The sequence below is a fragment of the Anomaloglossus baeobatrachus genome, chromosome 1 (genome assembly GCF_048569485.1).
Source record: "Anomaloglossus baeobatrachus isolate aAnoBae1 chromosome 1, aAnoBae1.hap1, whole genome shotgun sequence".
NCBI classification, from domain to species: domain Eukaryota; kingdom Metazoa; phylum Chordata; class Amphibia; order Anura; family Aromobatidae; genus Anomaloglossus; species Anomaloglossus baeobatrachus.
In genome coordinates this window covers 930,302,591-930,321,373 of record NC_134353.1, presented here as the reverse complement: position 1 = coordinate 930,321,373, position 18,783 = coordinate 930,302,591, and the positions used below count along the sequence as shown (strand labels likewise).

At 49.5% G+C, this 18,783-nt stretch overlaps 1 protein-coding gene across 4 annotated transcripts in view; it reads left to right on the top strand.

Moving 5' to 3' along the window:
- The first annotated feature begins 4,094 nt into the window (after positions 1 to 4,094).
- C1H18orf54 (chromosome 1 C18orf54 homolog) overlaps positions 4,095 to 18,783 on the top strand; it is a 39,491-nt gene continuing 24,802 nt past the window's right edge. For 2 of the 4 annotated variants that reach the window (XM_075343402.1, XM_075343394.1), the window contains exons 1-4: positions 4,095 to 4,269; positions 11,017 to 11,295; positions 15,391 to 16,080; positions 16,184 to 16,304. In XM_075343402.1, the coding sequence (XP_075199517.1) occupies positions 11,055 to 11,295; positions 15,391 to 16,080; positions 16,184 to 16,304 (1,052 nt within the window). In that variant the 5' untranslated portion in view covers positions 4,095 to 4,269; positions 11,017 to 11,054. Of the gene's footprint in view, positions 4,289 to 11,016; positions 11,296 to 15,390; positions 16,081 to 16,183; positions 16,305 to 18,783 lie in introns of all 4 variants that reach the window. The other 2 variants (XM_075343399.1, XM_075343397.1) reach the window with 2 other exon arrangements.

Genomic DNA, 18,783 nt, shown 5'->3' with positions numbered 1-18,783 from the left:
GGTAGGGGAGTATCTAAAGACACAGCATGGAGGAGTGATGATGGGAAGGGAGCAGTATCTAGACACAGTAGGGGTGAGAGGATACCATCTTTGGACACAGTATGGTGGGAAGAGAGGATGGGGGATGGAAACATCTTTGGACACAATATGGGGAGAGAAATGATGAGGGGTGATTATGGGGAGAGAAATGATGAGGGGCGATGGAGGGGGAGGATGCAGGGTGATGTATGGGGAGGGGGAGGATACGGGGTGATGTATGGGGAGAGGGAGGATGCGGGGTGATGTATGGGGAGAGGGAGGATGCGGGGTGATGTATGGGGAGGGGGAGGATACAGGGTGATGTATGGGGAGGATACAGGGTGATGTATGGGGAGAGGGAGGATGCAGGGTGATGTATGGGGAGAGGGAGGGTTGATGTATACAGCCATGGTATGGGGAGCAAATCGGAAAGAAATTTTGACCACACAGAATAAAACGTGACATGGTATGTGGAGCAAGTGGGCAGGATGGGGAGTGAGGGGAAAAGTATATGGACACGCAGGAGGTAGTGCGGAGACAGCAAGGGATGAGAAAAATGTGAGGGGGCACAGAATATAGACTGGGTAGTGGAGGGACGTGGTATGGAGAGGGGGCAGAATTGGAGAGGACAGTGTGAGGCCATAGCGAGGAGGGGGTGTGATGAGGGGGCACTGTATAAAGACTGGGCAGTATAGGGTGACACAGTGAGAGCACAGTGTGAAGAGTAGTATGGAAAGGAGAGGGAATATGGAGGGCATGTACCATAAGAGGGGCAGTGTGTGGGTCATATTTTGTGCAGAGAACACAATGAGGGGCCATTATTTATTCTGGGGCACAGTGTAGGGAAGATATTTTTAAATAGAAGTATTATAATTATTGTGCTATTTTCAGGGGCATCGTGATGGGATGTGCTGCAGAAGACCGGAGAAGATGGAAATCTGCAGAGACGAGATGTGAATGTGAAAAGTCATCATGGTGTCAGGACAAGGTGAATAGAAAGAAATGACTAGAGACAACATCATCTATAAAGGTACCTGAATGTAAATGTTTATTTGTGATACTGTGTCCCATCATTAGGCCTCGGTGCCACTTGCGCATTGCTTCTGATGGGAGCACAATGGGACCCCCGCTTATCAATTGTTCTTGGTGCAGGTGGCCGCGAATGTTTATTTCTGGATCTGCTTCGTCCTCTGATAGTGTCCGCGGCCGGGTACTGCACATCCGCCTCATTGATTTTATTAGGAATCTGGTGCCACTATCAGAAGATAGAGCAGATCCAGAACTGAGCACTTCCGGCCACCACCGGCACGACAACTAGAACAGGCGATTGGCGGGGGTGTCAGGTGCCGGATCCTGAACAATCAGACATTGGTGACCTATCCTAAGGAAAGGCCTTCAGTGTTAAAGTGGTGGACAATCTCTTTAATAAAGGCTTGTGACGTCTGTCAAGTTAAGGGTTACTATGTTTTTATGTTAGGAGTATTAAAGGGGTTGTGCAAGTTTGTGATGAGCCTGCAGTCACTCCTTGTGTCAATCTATGTGACTGCAGACTTGTGAATTCTCACAGTGCGCACACTGCCCGCTGTCAGGATTCTCTGGTGCCGGCGGTGAGAGAGGGAGGTTATGAAGCTGCAAGTATGCGATTTACACAGATGTGGTCACGTGCTGAACCGACATGCTCAATGAAAATGGTTTGACTGAGGCCGGACACGTCAAACCAGCATGTGGCCACAAGTGTACAAATCTCATACTTCTGCTCACATGATCGTCCATTCTCGTCACTGGCACCGGAGAATCCTAAAAGAGTGCAGAGCAGAATTCAGAAGCCTGAAGTCACGAATAGAGTCACTGCAGATTTTCATCTCTAATCTGGACAATCCCTTTAATTACAAAATTAAGTAGTGTAGTATCCTCAGTTCTAACAGCGTGTAATATACCCACTGTCACAATTCAGCTCTGCTCGCTGGTCACCACATGGCCACTCCACTCATATGTGATTTTCATACTTGCATGTGACAATTCGCTTTTCTTCATACGTTTCTCATTGAACATTGAGAGAATTATTAAGAGAAGCTCGTTACCACACGACTGTGTATGCAAATCATATGAGTGATTGGTCACATGACGACCACCCAAATTGCTTGGTGGGGGGCGCCAAACTGAATTCTTGCCCCGGGTGCTGGAAAGCCTAGATACGCCTCTGGGTTACATTTTGGAAATTTGGGGTACAGAATAGTCTGTAATCGGGAAAGGGGGGGGGGGGCACAGACAGTGTGCGTCATCTGAGAATAGCGCGAGTTACGGTGGGGAAGAAGAGTAGCGACCCTGGAAGAAAGAACAGTGGCACCAAGGGATGATATAAGCCCTTAGGCTATGTGCGTAATTACATGCAGTTACGCTGCGCTTTGTAGCGCAGCATAACTGAATGCGTCCTGCGTCCCCTGCATAATCTATGGAGATTGTGCAGGGGCCGTGCGCACGTGGCGTCTTAGAGCGCAGCGCTTCGGCTGCTGCCCGGAGCACGCGTTCTAAGTGACATGTCACTTCTTCGGTGCGCTTTGCCTGCAGCCCCTGCTCTGTCTATGGGATGAGCTGCAGGCAGAGCGCATGGAATCGGCTTTTTTTTTTTCACTACGGACATTTTCGGCAGCGATTTGAAGCGCACGTGTGCTGTTCAGATCGCTGCAGAAATTTCTGCAGTGAAGTACGCAACGTGCGCACATAGCCTTATACTCCATCCTAGGCTACATTTGGTCCCCGATCAAGAGGACCACTTTATCATTGGATGATCCCATCAAAATTGACAGCTGATGCTTATTTTACACGTTCGGGGAGACCCCATAACTTTTATGGTGTGATCATAACAATTGCAGGAAACAAGTGTCTGGCATCAGCTCATGTCCCGCACTGATTAAAGTAACCGTGCACACTCCGCCCGTCTGTGCATGCAGAGGATAAGAACATAGCGTGTGTCTATGCACGGGCACAGCAGGGCAGGACCTCCTCTGTTTCTGACCCCAGTGCTGTCTGCATGTAGCGCAGGCTGCCATCTGCTGGTGAAAGGAGAGTATGTCCCCTGTAATAACCACCTTTCTCCAGCAGATGGCAGACTGTGTAATGTGCAACAACCAAGAGCAAAGCAGCAGGGAGGAATCCACTCAGCGGAGAGTATCGCACAGGAGAGGATTAGATACACAGCTCAGCAGAGTATCACACAGGTTGGGATTAGATACACAGCCCTGCAGAGTATCACACAGGATGGGATTAGATACACAGCCCTGCAGAGTATCACACAGGATGGGATTAGATACACAGCTCAGCAGAGTATCACACAGGATGGGATTAGATACACAGCTCAGCAGTCAGTATCACACAGGAGAGGATTAGATACACAGCTCAGCAGTCAGTATCACACAGGAGAGGATTAGATACACAGCTCAGCAGACAGTATCACACAGGAGAGGATTAGATACACAGCCCTGCAGACAGTATCACACAGGAGAGTTTTAGATACACAGCTCAGCAGACAGTATCACACAGGAAAGGATTAGATACACGGCTCAGCAGACAGTATCACACAGGAGAGGATTAGATACACAGCTCAGCAGACAGTATCACACAGGGGAGGATTAGATACACAGCTCAGCAGACAGTATCACACAGGAGAGGATTAGATACACAGCTCAGCAGACAGTATCACACAGGAGAGGATTAGATACACAGCTCAGCAGACAGTATCACACAGGAGAGGATTAGATACACAGCTCAGCAGACAGTATCACACAGGAGGGGATTAGATACACAGCTCAGCAGACAGTATCACACAGGAGGGGATTAGATACACAGCTCAGCAGACAGTATCACACAGGAGAGGATTAGATACACAGCTCAGCAGACAGTATCACACGAGAGGATTACATACACAGCTCAACGTACTGTATCCCACATGAGGATTAGATACACAGCTCAGCAGTCCCGGATGAAACCACAAAGCTCCTCCTGACAGCCTACTCACATCACTACTGCACAAAACTGGGACTCATTTCTCTTATATCCCTCCGCCACTGTGCCGGGACTAACATGCGGAAGAGTATTGCGTTGCTAGGCTGCGCTGTGACCCCCGGAGCTGTGAGATGTCAGGCGGGAGCCAGTGCACCGGATAGGCTCTTGTGTGGATTATGGTTGGGACTGGAGGCGGAGGATGGCGCGGCCGGAGCTGTGCGGGGACCGAGGCAGAGGTGACCGCTCCGCGTGAGTAACGGACATTACCGTAGGTACCGGACCATAACTGACAGCAACTGGAGAACTTCACAAGCGTTACCTTGCACGTCTCTGATAGGCTGGTTTGTCTCTGCATGCGTATCTCATTGGTTGGCGGCCTTTCTGCCATGACTCTTTACCTCTGATTGGTGCTTATTTGTAACTTGCTGATTGGCTGAATGTTTCTTAATTCGTGTCAATTGGCTGATGAAGTTAGTTTCGTGTCCTGTGATTGGTCATCAATTTACAGCTGAGCCTCTCCCATTATTAAAGGGGCTTTCCATACAGAGGAGATCCCAGTCCCTATCAGTGACTTGTGCGTGAAATACTCACATCGTACATGTCTATATACAAAAATAATCATATAACCCTTTCAAGACCGGGTGATTTTTCTTAATGATTTTTTTACTACTCTTCTTACAAGACAATTAACGCTTTAACTTTTTTCGTAGCTTTTTTTTTATGTTTTATTTATTTTTTTGCGGACGAGTTGTACTCTTGAATTTTTATTGTTATCTGCTTCTATTGAGCCGTTCAGATATTTGGTCCTATATTTTGCTGTTATTATTCCCATTTCTGATTTTATCCTCATTATTTTTGCCCCAATATCCACTTTCTATATAATAAAATAATTTTTGTAATTGGGTTTTATTTAAAATATTGCACCTTGTGTCATCTGTAGCCTGTGTGCTGCACGGTGCATTACTGCTGCAGAGTGAGGTAACTGAGGATCTGTCAGTGAGCCCATTTTTTTATATATTTTACTTATATAGTGCATCATATTCCACAGCGCTGTACAGATGACATCGTCACTGTCCCCATTGGGGCTCACAATCTACATTCACTATTAGTATGTCTTTGGAATGTGGGAAGAAACCCACACAAACACGGGAAGAACATACAGACTCCATACAAATGTCATCCTTGGTGGGATTTGATCCCAAGGGCTGAATGTAGCGGCGCCCCCACTGGCCCCTGAACCCGCCTGCTGACCCGCAGCCCTCGTACTGACCTCCAAGCCTGATTCCTGAGCCCCCACGCTGCCCCATTCTTCCTGTCTGAGTTTTGTACTGTTGAAACCTGAAGTTTTCCTCCTCTCTATAAAGACACATCTGCAGGTTTTTTCCCTCCCCTCTCTATAAAGACACATCTGCAGGTTTTTCCCCTCCACTCTCTATACAGACACATCTGCAGGTTTTTCCCTCCGCTCTATAAAGACACATCTGCAGGTTTTTCCCTCCTCTCTATAAAGACACATCTGCAGGTTTTTCCCTCCGCTCTATAAAGACACATCTGCAGGTTTTTTCCCTCCCCTCTCTATAAAGACACATCTGCAGGTTTTTCCCCTCCACTCTCTATACAGACACATCTGCAGGTTTTTCCCTCCGCTCTATAAAGACACATCTGCAGGTTTTTCCCTCCTCTCTATAAAGACACATCTGCAGGTTTTTCCCTCCTCTCTATAAAGACACATCTGCAGGTTTTTTCCTTTTCTCTATAAAGACACATCTGCAGGTTTTTCCCTCCATTCTCTATAAAGACACATTTGTAGGTTTTTCCCTCCATTCTCTATAAAGACACATCTGCAGGTTTTTCCATCCGCTCTCTATAAAGACACATCTGCAGGTTTTCCTTCCACTCTCTATGCAGACACATCTGCATGTTTTTCCATCCGCTCTCCATAAAGGCACATCTGCAGGTTTTTCCCTCTGTTCTCTATAAAGACACATCCGCAGGTTTTTCCCTCCGCTCTCTATACAGACACATCTGCAGGTTTTTCCCTCCGCTCTCCATAAAGACACATCTGCAAGTTTTTCCCTCCCCTCTCTATACAGACACATCTGCAGGTTTTTACCTCCCCTTTCTATAAAGACACATCTGCAGGTTTTTCCCGCCGTTCTCTATACAGACACATCTGCAGGTTTTTCCCTCCTCTCTATAAAGACACATCTGCAGGGTTTTCCCTCCGCTCTCCATAAATACACATCTGCAGGTTTTTCCCTTTTCTCTATAAAGACACATCTGCAGGTTTTTCCCTCCTCTCTATAAAGACACATCTGCAGGTTTTTCCCTCCGCTCTTCATAATGACACATCTGCAGATTTTTCCCTTTTCTCTATAAAGACACATCTGCAGGTTTTTCCCTCCATTCTCTATAAAGACACATCTGCAGGTTTTTCCCTTCCTCTCTATACAGACACATCTGCAGGTTTTCCTTCCGCTCTCTATGCAGACACATCTGCAGGTTTTCCATCCGCTCTCTATAAAGAAACATCTGCAGGTTTTTCCCTCCACTCTCTATACAGACACATCAGCAGGTTTTTCCCTCCCCTCTCTATACAGACACATCTGCAGGTTTTTCCCTCCCCTCTCTATACAGACACATCTGCAGATTCTTCCCTCCACTCTCTCTAAAGACACATCTGCAGGTTTTCCCTCTGCTCTCTATAAAGACAAATCTGCAGGTTTTTCCCTCTGCTCTCTATACAGACACATCTGCAGGTTTTTCTCACTATCTGACATGAAATCAGAATAAACCTTTCCTGTGAATTAGGAACCAAAATTATTTATGTTTGCCAAATGCCAGAATAATGAGACAGAATGTTTTAAGACATTTTTATTACTTTCTGCAAAGTGAAACGTTTCCATACACTAATAGTACTATGCCTTTAAACAATATGGGACAGCCCATATGATGATGTCATGTCTTTGGAAGCTTCTGATAGGTTTATTGGCAACATCTGAGTTAATTAGATCTCAGGGAAAGAATTGTAGACTTGCACAAGTCTGGTTCATCCTTGGGTGCAATTTCCAGATACCTGAAGGTGCCTCGTTCATCTGTACAAACAATTATACGCAAGTACAAACAAGATGGGAATGTCCATCCATCATACCGCTCAGGAAGGAGACGGTTCTGTGTACTAGAGATGAATGTGCTTTGGTCAGACATGTGTATATCAACCCAAGAACAAAAGCAAAAGACCTTGTGAAGATGCTGGCGGAAGCTGGTAAGATTGTGTCATTTCCACAGTGAAACAAGTACGGTATCAACAGGAGCTGAAAGGCCACTCTGCCAGGAAGAAGCCATTACTCCAAAAGAAACATAGAAAAGCCAGATTAATGTTTGCAAATGCACACAGGAACAAAGACCTTAATTTTTGGAGGCATGTCCTGTGGTCTGACAAAACTAAAATTGAACTGTTTGGCCATAATGACCATGGTTATGTTTGGAGGAAAAAGGGAGAAGCTTTGAAGCCTAAGAACACCAACCCAACTGTGAAACACGGGGGGCAGCATCATGTTGTGGGGTCGTTTTGCTGCAGGAGGGACTGGTGCACTTCACAAAATAGATGGCATCATAAGGAAAGAAGATTATGTGGTAATACTGAAGAACATCTCAAGACATCAGCCAGGAACTTAAAGCTTGGGTGGAAATGGTTCTTCCAAATGGACAATGACCTGAAGCTACTGCCAAACTGGTTACAAATTGGCTTAACAAAGTCAATGTTTTGGAATGGCCATCAGAAAGCCCTGATCTCAATCCTATTGAAAATGTATGAGAAAAGCTGAAAAGGCCGGTACGAGCGGCGACCTACAAATATGGCTCAGTTACACCAGATCTGTCAGGGGAAATCGGCCCAAATTCCACCAACTATTGTGAGAAACTGTGGAAGGATCCAAAATGTTTCCCCTGAGTCACACAGTGTAAGGGAAATGCCACCAAATACTAATGACATGGAGGAAACTTCACTGTGCAGAAAGTAATAAAAATACCATATAACATGTCTCCACAGGTGGACAGACCCTTTAAGCCAAATGAACGTTTGGAGGGTCTTGGCATAATAGTCACTAGCACCGTTCTTTTTCTTCAGGGGGATCTGACCTCTACAAAATGCCTCTGACCCCATGGGCAGCAGTGAGGAGAGGCTGCAACCCTTTACTTAAGTTTTCAGGCCGTGAATGAGGGAGGTCAGACAGTAGAGCACTGGAGGTCAGAGAGTAGGGCACTGGAGGTCAGACAGTAGGGCACTGGAGGTCAGACAGTAGGGCACTGGAGATCAGACAGTAGAGCACTGGAGATCAGACAGTAGGGCACTGGAGATCAGACAGTAGAGCACTGGAGGTCAGACAGTAGGGCACTGGAGGTCAGACAGTAGGGCACTGGAGATCAGACAGTAGGGCACTGGAGGTCAGACAGTAGGGCACTGGAGGTCAGACAGTAGGGCACTGGAGGTCAGACAGTAGGGCACTGGAGGTCAGACAGTAGGACACTGGAGATCAGACAGTAGGGCACTGGAGATCAGACAGTAGGGCACTGGAGGTCAGACAGTAGGGCACTGGAGGTCAGACAGTAGGGCACTGGAGGTCAGACAGTAGGGCACTGGAGGTCAGACAGTAGAGCACTGGAGGTCAGACAGTAGAGCACAGGAGGTCAGACAGTAGAGCACAGGAGGTCAGACAGTAGGGCACTGGAGGTCAGAGAGTAGGGCACTGGAGGTCAGAGAGTAGGGCACTGGAGGTCAGAGAGTAGGGCACTGGAGGTCAGAGAGTAGGGCACTGGAGGTCAGACAGTAGGGCACTGGAGGTCAGACAGTAGGGCACTGGAGATCAGACAGTAGGGCACTGGAGGTCAGACAGTAGAGCACTGGAGGTCAGACAGTAGGGCACTGGAGGTCAGACAGTAGGGCACTGGAGATCAGACAGTAGGGCACTGGAGGTCAGACAGTAGGGCACTGGAGGTCAGACAGTAGGGCACTGGAGGTCAGACAGTAGGGCACTGGAGGTCAGACAGTAGGACACTGGAGATCAGACAGTAGGGCACTGGAGATCAGACAGTAGGGCACTGGAGATCAGACAGTAGGGCACTGGAGATCAGACAGTAGAGCACTGGAGGTCAGACAGTAGGGCACTGGAGGTCAGACAGTAGGGCACTGGAGATCAGACAGTAGGGCACTGGAGGTCAGACAGTAGGGCACTGGAGGTCAGACAGTAGGGCACTGGAGGTCAGACAGTAGGACACTGGAGATCAGACAGTAGGGCACTGGAGATCAGACAGTAGGGCACTGGAGGTCAGACAGTAGGGCACTGGAGGTCAGACAGTAGGGCACTGGAGGTCAGACAGTAGGGCACTGGAGGTCAGACAGTAGAGCACTGGAGGTCAGACAGTAGAGCACAGGAGGTCAGACAGTAGAGCACAGGAGGTCAGACAGTAGGGCACTGGAGGTCAGAGAGTAGGGCACTGGAGGTCAGAGAGTAGGGCACTGGAGGTCAGAGAGTAGGGCACTGGAGGTCAGAGAGTAGGGCACTGGAGGTCAGAGAGTAGGGCACTGGAGGTCAGACAGTAGGGCACTGGAGGTCAGAGAGTAGGGCACAGGAGGTCAGACAGTAGAGCACAGGAGGTCAGACAGTAGGGCACTGGAGGTCAGACAGTAGGGCACTGGAGGTCAGACAGTAGGGCACTGGAGGTCAGACAGTAGAGCACTGGAGGTCAGACAGTAGGGCACTGGAGATCAGACAGTAGAGCACTGGAGGTCAGACAGTAGAGCACTGGAGGTCAGAGAGTAGGGCACAGGAGGTCAGAGAGTAGGGCACTGGAGGTCAGACAGTAGAGCACAGGAGGTCAGAGAGTAGGGCACAGGAGGTCAGAGAGTAGGGCACTGGAGGTCAGACAGTAGGGCACTGGAGGTCAGACAGTAGGGCACTGGAGGTCAGACAGTAGGGCACAGGAGGTCAGACAGTAGGGCACAGGAGGTCAGACAGTAGAGCACTGGAGGTCAGACAGTAGAGCACTGGAGGTCAGACAGTAGAGCACTGGAGGTCAGACAGTAGGGCACAGGAGGTCAGAGAGTAGGGCACTTGAGGTCAGAGAGTAGGGCACTGGAGGTCAGAGAGTAGGGCACTGGAGGTCAGACAGTAGAGCACTGGAGGTCAGACAGTAGAGCACAGGAGGTCAGACAGTAGAGCACTGGAGGTCAGACAGTAGAGCACAGGAGGTCAGACAGTAGGGCACTGGAGGTCAGAGAGTAGGGCACTGGAGGTCAGACAGTAGGGCACAGGAGGTCAGACAGTAGGGCACAGGAGGTCAGACAGTAGGGCACTGGAGATCAGACAGTAGGGCACTGGAGGTCAGACAGTAGGGCACTGGAGGTCAGACAGTAGGGCACTGGAGGTCAGACAGTAGGGCACAGGAGGTCAGACAGTAGGGCACTGGAGATCAGACAGTAGGGCACTGGAGATCAGACAGTAGGGCACAGGAGGTCAGACAGTAGGGCACTGGAGGTCAGAGAGTAGGGCACTGGAGGTCAGAGAGTAGGGCACTGGAGGTCAGAGAGTAGGGCACTGGAGGTCAGAGAGTAGGGCACAGGAGGTCAGACAGTAGGGCACTGGAGGTCAGACAGTAGGGCACTGGAGGTCAGACAGTAGAGCACTGGAGGTCAGACAGTAGGGCACTGGAGGTCAGACAGTAGGGCACTGGAGGTCAGACAGTAGGGCACTGGAGATCAGACAGTAGGGCACTGGAGGTCAGACAGTAGGGCACTGGAGGTCAGACAGTAGGGCACTGGAGGTCAGACAGTAGGGCACTGGAGGTCAGACAGTAGAGCACTGGAGGTCAGACAGTAGAGCACTGGAGGTCAGACAGTAGAGCACTGGAGGTCAGACAGAGGGGCACTGATTGCCCCCCAGAGATGTGGCTGCTGGACATCTCCGCAGTTTTCTGACTTATAATCTTATCTTCCAGCCTTGCTGTATGACGGGGACTGACGCGTCCTTGGAGAAATGGCCGGACCCAGCTCTCCGGACTCGTCCATCTCCATCTCGTCGCTCCTGGCCAGCTGCAGCCTGGGGATTAATAGTCGCAGTGATGCTGACCGACCCCTGGCCTCTATACAGTACAAGGACCGGCTGTACGACTCCGCGTCCAAAGCCCTGGAGGACTACATTGTGGACTACGAGGCGGCCAGCACCGGAAGGATCACCGTCCGCCCGTCCACAACACTACCGACTCCGACCAGAAGAGGTAGGTAAGGTAGTGAGGGGGCAGGTTGCATCGGAGGACAGAAGACGACATATGTACAGTTAGGTCCAGAAATATTTGGACAGTGACACAATTTTCGCGAGTTGCGCTCTGCATGCCACCACATTGGATTTGAAATGAAACCTCTACAACAGAATTCAAGTGCAGATTGTAACGTTTAATTTGAAGGTTTGAACAAAAATATCTGATAGAAATTGTAGGAATTGTCACATTTCTTTACAAACACTCCACATTTTAGGAGGTCAAAAGTAATTAGACAAATAAACCAAACCCAAACAAAATATTTTTATTTTCAATATTTTGTTGCGAATCCTTTGGAGGCAATCACTGCCTTAAGTCTGGAACCCATGGACATCACCAAACGCTGGGTTTCCTCCTTCTTAATGCTTTGCCAGGCCTTTACAGCCGCAGCCTTCAGGTCTTGCTTGTTTGTGGGTCTTTCCGTCTTAAGTCTGGATTTGAGCAAGTGAAATGCATGCTCAATTGGGTTAAGATCTGGTGATTGACTTGGCCATTGCAGAATGTTCCACTTTTTTGCACTCATGAACTCCTGGGTAGCTTTGGCTGTATGCTTGGGGTCATTGTCCATCTGTACTATGAAGCGCCGTCCGATCAACTTTGCGGCATTTGGCTGAATCTGGGCTGAAAGTATATCGCGGTACACTTCAGAATTCATCCGGCTACTCTTGTCTGCTGTTATGTCATCAATAAACACAAGTGACCCAGTGCCATTGAAAGCCATGCATGCCCATGCCATCACGTTGCCTCCACCATGTTTTACAGAGGATGTGGTGTGCCTTGGATCATGTGCCGTTCCCTTTCTTCTCCAAACTTTTTTCTTCCCATCATTCTGGTACAGGTTGATCTTTGTCTCATCTGTCCATAGAATACTTTTCCAGAACTGAGCTGGCTTCATGAGGTGTTTTTCAGCAAATTTAACTCTGGCCTGTCTATTTTTGGAATTGATGAATGGTTTGCATCTAGATGTGAACCCTTTGTATTTACTTTCATGGAGTCTTCTCTTTACTGTTGACTTAGAGACAGATACACCTACTTCACTGAGAGTGTTCTGGACTTCAGTTGATGTTGTGAACGGGTTCTTCTTCACCAAAGAAAGTATGCGGCGATCATCCACCACTGTTGTCATCCGTGGACGCCCAGGCCTTTTTGAGTTCCCAAGCTCACCAGTCAATTCCTTATTTCTCAGAATGTACCCGACTGTTGATTTTGCTACTCCAAGCATGTCTGCTATCTCTCTGATGGATTTTTTCTTTTTTTTCAGCCTCAGGATGTTCTGCTTCACCTCAATTGAGAGTTCCTTAGACCGCATGTTGTCTGGTCACAGCAACAGCTTCCAAATGCAAAACCACACACCTGTAATCAACCCCAGACCTTTTAACTACTTCATTGATTACAGGTTAACGAGGGAGACGCCTTCAGAGTTAATTGCAGCCCTTAGAGTCCCTTGTCCAATTACTTTTGGTCCCTTGAAAAAGAGGAGGCTATGCATTACAGAGCTATGATTCCTAAACCCTTTCTCCGATTTGGATGTGAAAACTCTCATATTGCAGCTGGGAGTGTGCACTTTCAGCCATATTATATATAGAATTGTATTTCTGAACATGTTTTTGTAAACAGCTAAAATAACAAAACTTGTGTCACTGTCCAAATATTTCTGGCCCTGACTGTATGTGTGACTATAGGGGGCATCGCTCAGTCCTCCCAGTCTGTCAGAGGAGGGCTTCTATTTTTGTCCTAGCTGACATAGATGTTGACCACTTTGTGACCACCGACCCTATTACCTTGATTTAACCCCTTCACAACATGTAACTTGCATGTCAGGTGCAGTGTAAGACACGGAGTCAAGAGCTGTGCCCCCTCCATACAGGGCAGGTGCTGGCTGTATTATACAGATGGCACCCTCCTCTACCAGCAGCGACCGGAGCTTGCACCGATGTCTGATGTTTAACCCACTGTCAGTCACTAAGTTCAACGTTTACGTGGTTAGTTACCCCTTCAGCTACAAATCCCCCGCATTAGTGCAGAAACCTGCAGCCTCCTGGTTCTTGTTTAATTCATGATACAAGTTCTGGTGCAATATACCGTGCATCGGGGCAGGACTGTTGGCAGGTTCTTCAGCTGTGCCGCGGCTTCTCTGCATTTCTACAAGCCTCTTTTTTTTTTAAAATGTTGCGCAAGGGCAGCAGTTGCGCACATTTGTCTTCTGGTGATCTTCAGCAAAATGGCACCACGAGTGGCGCTTGCCCACGATGACATCCAACAGGCTTTGGCAAAATGGTGCCACGGGCGGCACATGTGCACACTGACATCCACAGGCTTCTACAAAATAGCGCCACAGGCGGCGCATGTGCATGCTGATGTCGCGGGCAGGGGCACAGACCACGGCAGGGGGACTGCTCGAGACGCTCGGATCCGGGATCGTGGCTGTGGCTCGAGTGGCAGCCGGATCCGGGGCTCGTGCAGCCGTCCGTCGCCCACAACGGAATAAAGGGCTTATTTACAGGGGAGAGTTTGTCAGTGACGCCACCCGTGGGTTGCGGTGAATAGTTGGTGACACTACCGCTGCCTTGGTATGGGACGCCCGGGGCTGATGGAGCGGGACAGCAAGGTGGGATCCCCTCCACGGGTAGGGGAGGTGTTGTCCCGGGGCCCAGGTGTAGGTGGCGTAGGATGCCGGGGCACAGTTTACAGGGCTGGACCGGATGATACCGGTGTACTCACTGTTTTTTAATAAATCACACAGAGTCCAGATAGTAAACCAAGTGCCGGATACCGGTAGCCTCCAGAGGGGTGTGCCCGGGTCCCGCACACCGGTGAACAGAACAGGGGCCCTTCCTCCTGCACTTCTAGTTTGATGTCTCGTGTGTTGACTAGTCCGCATGAAACGGGGTAAGTCCGCTCCCGGTGACTTTGCTGTGGGAGCTGTGGCCCACGAGATCTGACCCTTGGGATTTTTGCAGGCACTTGCAGACGCCCTATCCCCCGCGTTGGGCTTCCGTCTCACTCTATCTAGGCTATTAGTGGAACATGACTTGGAATCTTGTCCCCTGCTGGTTAATTGGAAAGGTGCTTGCAGCTGTCCTCGCCCTAGGGTCCAGGAACCCTGACTGTGCACGGCCTCCGGACCGGATTCCCGCTGTCAGCACCGGCGGGCTACAACCCTGCCCCAGTCCACTTAAGGTCTCCCGTGACCGGATCTCCATCGCCTGTGGTCCTGCTCTGCCGTCTGCCACCTAGTCAGCTCAGGTAGTCCGGTAGCTACAACACCCGACTACCACTTCACTCCTCTCACTTCCACTGTCAGCACTCAACTAAACTGTCTTGTTCCCTCCCCTGACACCTCAGGACCCCTAGGTGGGCGTCACCATCTGCCTGGCCCCGTCCACTGGTGTGTCCCTATTGTCCTAGGGGGGTAACTAGGCTTTTGTGGCTGGTGTTTGTACCTGTGTGGGGTTGTGTTGGAGGCCAAGGAGGAGGGTATCCTGCATCTGGAAGATGGATGCAGTCTCCTGTGACACCCTGATTTTGTCAGGGAGTCACACTGACATCCACAGGCTTCGGCAAAATGGTGCCACGGGCGGCGCATGCGCAGATTGAGATCTCGGGTCATTATTGAGCCGAGGTATGAATTTCTGTATGGGCCGACTGTGGAGCCATTTTACTGAAGCCTGTGGATGAGGCCTGCATATTCACCACCCGTGGCACCACTTTCCTAAAGCTTATGGCTGTCAATGGGCAAATTCGCTGGCCGTGGCGCCATTTTGCCGAAATCTCTGTATGTCCGCATGCATATTCAGGGCCTGTGGTGCCATTTTCTGGAGCCTGTGGATGTCAGCGTGCACATGCGCTGCCCATGGCACCATTTTGCTAAAGATTCCCATGAGATGAATGTGCACAAGTGCCGCCCTTGCTGCGGCTGGTGCTAGAGCAAAATGTACCTCTCCCCCCCCCCCCCCCCCCCAAAAAAAAAAGATCAAAAAGTGGTATGTAACCCAAAAATTATTTGATTCTTAAAGGGTCAAACTGACGTCCGCATTGTTTCTCTCCCGTTTGCAGCGCGCCCCTCTGTTCGGCACACGCGGTCCCTGACGCGGAGCGGATACGTGGCCCGCGATCCGGACCTGCTCAGCCTGACCACGGACGACCTCCTGGGCTTCCCCCCTGACGGATCGCTGCCCTTCTCTCGAGCTTCCCAAGAGCGAAAACGTCAAAAAAATCTGAAAAAACAACTCGGAATTTCTCCTCACGTGATGGCTCTGACTTCTCCGTTAACCCCTTCCTCACTGAGAGGGACGGACGTGTCGGCTCTGGATATTCGGGAACACAGACTCCGCTCTCAGGAGCTTCAGAGGCGGAAAGAAAAAAGTCAACGGGAGCGAGAAAACGACCCCGGACTTTACAATAACGCGAACTCTCTGCCCTATAGGGACTATCCACGCTGGCTGACCAGTCACAAGTCCGAACTGGGGGTGTCGGGCCTCTCCAGTATACCGGACGTCAGATATCCATTGTGGTTAGGGGACCACAGACTCCTGGGTGACATACATACCCGCAGGACTGTGCACAGCGAGGGGGCGACCATTAATATTCCCAACTACCCGTCTGGCCCATTGGACCGTTCACAAATGCCACGTTATGACCAAGCAGGTGATAAAATGGTTAATTCCAGCATTTTCATAGACGGGGTGAAGTCTTCAGCCGGGACTGATTTGGATATCATGCGGCATTTACATACGCTGGGGAAAGGTAAGCATCCTCCCTCTGCTCTTCCTGGCAGCAGACGCTTCCTCCTCCGGGCACACTTTGCTAATCAAACTTTATCGTAACTTGTTTTATTCCTTCATTATAGGTCGTCCCGAGCCGATATCTGAACAGACAGGCGGCACCACGCACAAAGACCTGTCCCACAGCCCCCGAACCGAAGACGTCCTGGAGGCCGAGCGGTCCTGGGAAAAAGTCCCAGTTTCCTAGTAAGTGGTAATGAGGGAGCACTAGCATGCTCAGGTGCTCTGTACTCGTAACTAGTGATGAGCGGGCACTACCATGCTCGGGTGCTCAGTACTCGTAACTAGTGATGAGCGGGCACTATCATGCTCAGGTGCTCAGTACTGGTAACTAGTGATGAGCGGGCACTACCATGCTCGGGTGCTCAGTACTCATAACTAGTGATGAGCGAGCACTACCATGCTCAGGTGCTCTGTACTCGTAACTAGTGATGAGCGGGCACTACCATGCTCGGGTGCTCAGTACTCGTAACTAGTGATGAGCGGGCACTACCATGCTCGGGTGCTCAGAACTCATAACTAGTGATGAGTGGGCACTACCATGCTCGGGTGCTCAGTACTCGTAACTAGTGATGAGCGGGCACTACCATGCTCGGGTTCTCAGTACTTGTAACTAGTGATGAGCAGGCACTACCATGCTCGGGTGCTCAGTACTCATAACTAGTGATGAGCGGGCACTACCATGCTCGGGTGCTCAGTACTCGTAACTAGTGATGAGTGGGCACTACCATGCTCGGGTGCTCAGTACTCATAACTAGTGATGAGCAGGCACTACCATGCTCGGGTGCTCAGTACTCGTAACTAGTGATGAGTGGGCACTACCATGCTCGGGTGCTCAGTACTCGTAACTAGTGATGAGCGGGCACTACCATGTTCGGGTGCTCAGTACTTGTAACTAGTGATGAGCGGGCGCTACCATGCTCGGGTGCTCTGTACTTGTAACTAGTGATGAGCGGGCACTACCATGCTCGGGTGCTCAGTACTTGTAACTAGTGATGAGTGGGCACTACCATGCTCGGGTGCTCAGTACTCGTAACTAGTGATGAGCGGGCACTACCATGCTTGGGTGCTCAGTACTCGTAACTAGTGATGAGCGGGCACTACCATGCTCGGGTGTTCAGTACTTGTAACTAGTGATGAGTGGGCACTACCATGCTCGGGTGCTCAGTACTGGTAACTAGTGATGAGCGGGCACTACCATGCTCGGGTGCTCTGTACTGGTAACTAGTGATGAGTGGGCACTACCATGCTCGGGTGCTCAGTACTGGTAACTAGTGATGAGCGGGCACTACCATGCTCGGGTGCTCTGTACTGGTAACTAGTGATGAGCGGGCACTAGCATGCTCAGGTGCTCAGTACTCGTAACTAGTGATGAGCGGGCACTACCATGCTCGGGTGCTCAGTACTAGTAACTAGTGATGAGTGAGCACTACCATGCTCAGGTGCTCAGTACTAGTAACTAGTGATGAGCGGGCACTACCATGCTCGGGTGCTCAGTACTAGTAACTAGTGATGAGTGAGCACTACCATGCTCAGGTGCTCAGTACTAGTAACTAGTGATGAGCGGGGCACTACCATGCTCGGGTGCTCAGTACTAGTAACTAGTGATGAGCGGGCACTACCATGCTCGGGTGCTCAGTACTAGTAACTAGTGATGAGCGGGCACTACCATGCTCGGGTGCTCAGTACTAGTAACTAGTGATGAGCGGGCACTACCATGCTCGGGTGCTCAGTACTAGTAACTAGTGATGAGTGAGCACTACCATGCTCGGTGCTCAGTACTAGTAACTAGTGATGAGCGGGCACTACCATGCTCGGTGCTCAGTACTGGTAACTAGTGATGAGCGGACACTACCATGTTTGTGAGTTTGTAACTAGTTATGACCACACGAGCATGTCAGTGCCCACTCATCACTTATTATAACATATTGCAATCATCACAGCCGGCCCCTATTATGTTGGATCTAAGCTAAGAGATTGCTGAGAATGGGTGTTGTGCCAAAAATCATTATTTAAAGGGTTATTCCTATTGTTATCACTGAGGTCGGACCTCCACTGATCCCAAAACCCACAACTCTAAAATACCTCTTAGGAATGGAGGGAAAAAAGGCCGAGGGCTGCACTTAACTCCGACAGCCTTATAGTCAATGAATGGAGCGGAGCGCTTATACCCGGCCACCTCTCCATTCTGATGGGAAGATCAAAACCCCCATCTTATGATCAGGGAGGGCTGTATTCAATCCAGCAGATGTCAACAGTCTATTGCACTTTTTTTTTCTCCCCCCCCCCCCCTCACACGCATATGCATTGTGTTTTTTATATATATATATATATATATATATATATATATATATATATATATATTTATTTATTACAGTGCCTTTAAGTTTTTCGCTCCGTTTCATTGCAGCCATTTGGTAAATTCCAAAAAGTACACTCTGCACCCCATCCCCTATCTTGACAGAACAAAAACAGAAATATAGAAATTTTTGCAAATTTATTAAACAAGAAAACCTGAAATATCACATGGTCATAAGTATTCAGCCCCTTTGCACAGTATTGAGTAGAAGCACCCTCCTTTTGAGCTAGTACAGCCATGAGTCTTCTTGGGATCCTGGATTTGGGATCCTCTGCCATTCTTCCTTGCAGATCCTCTCCAGTTCCG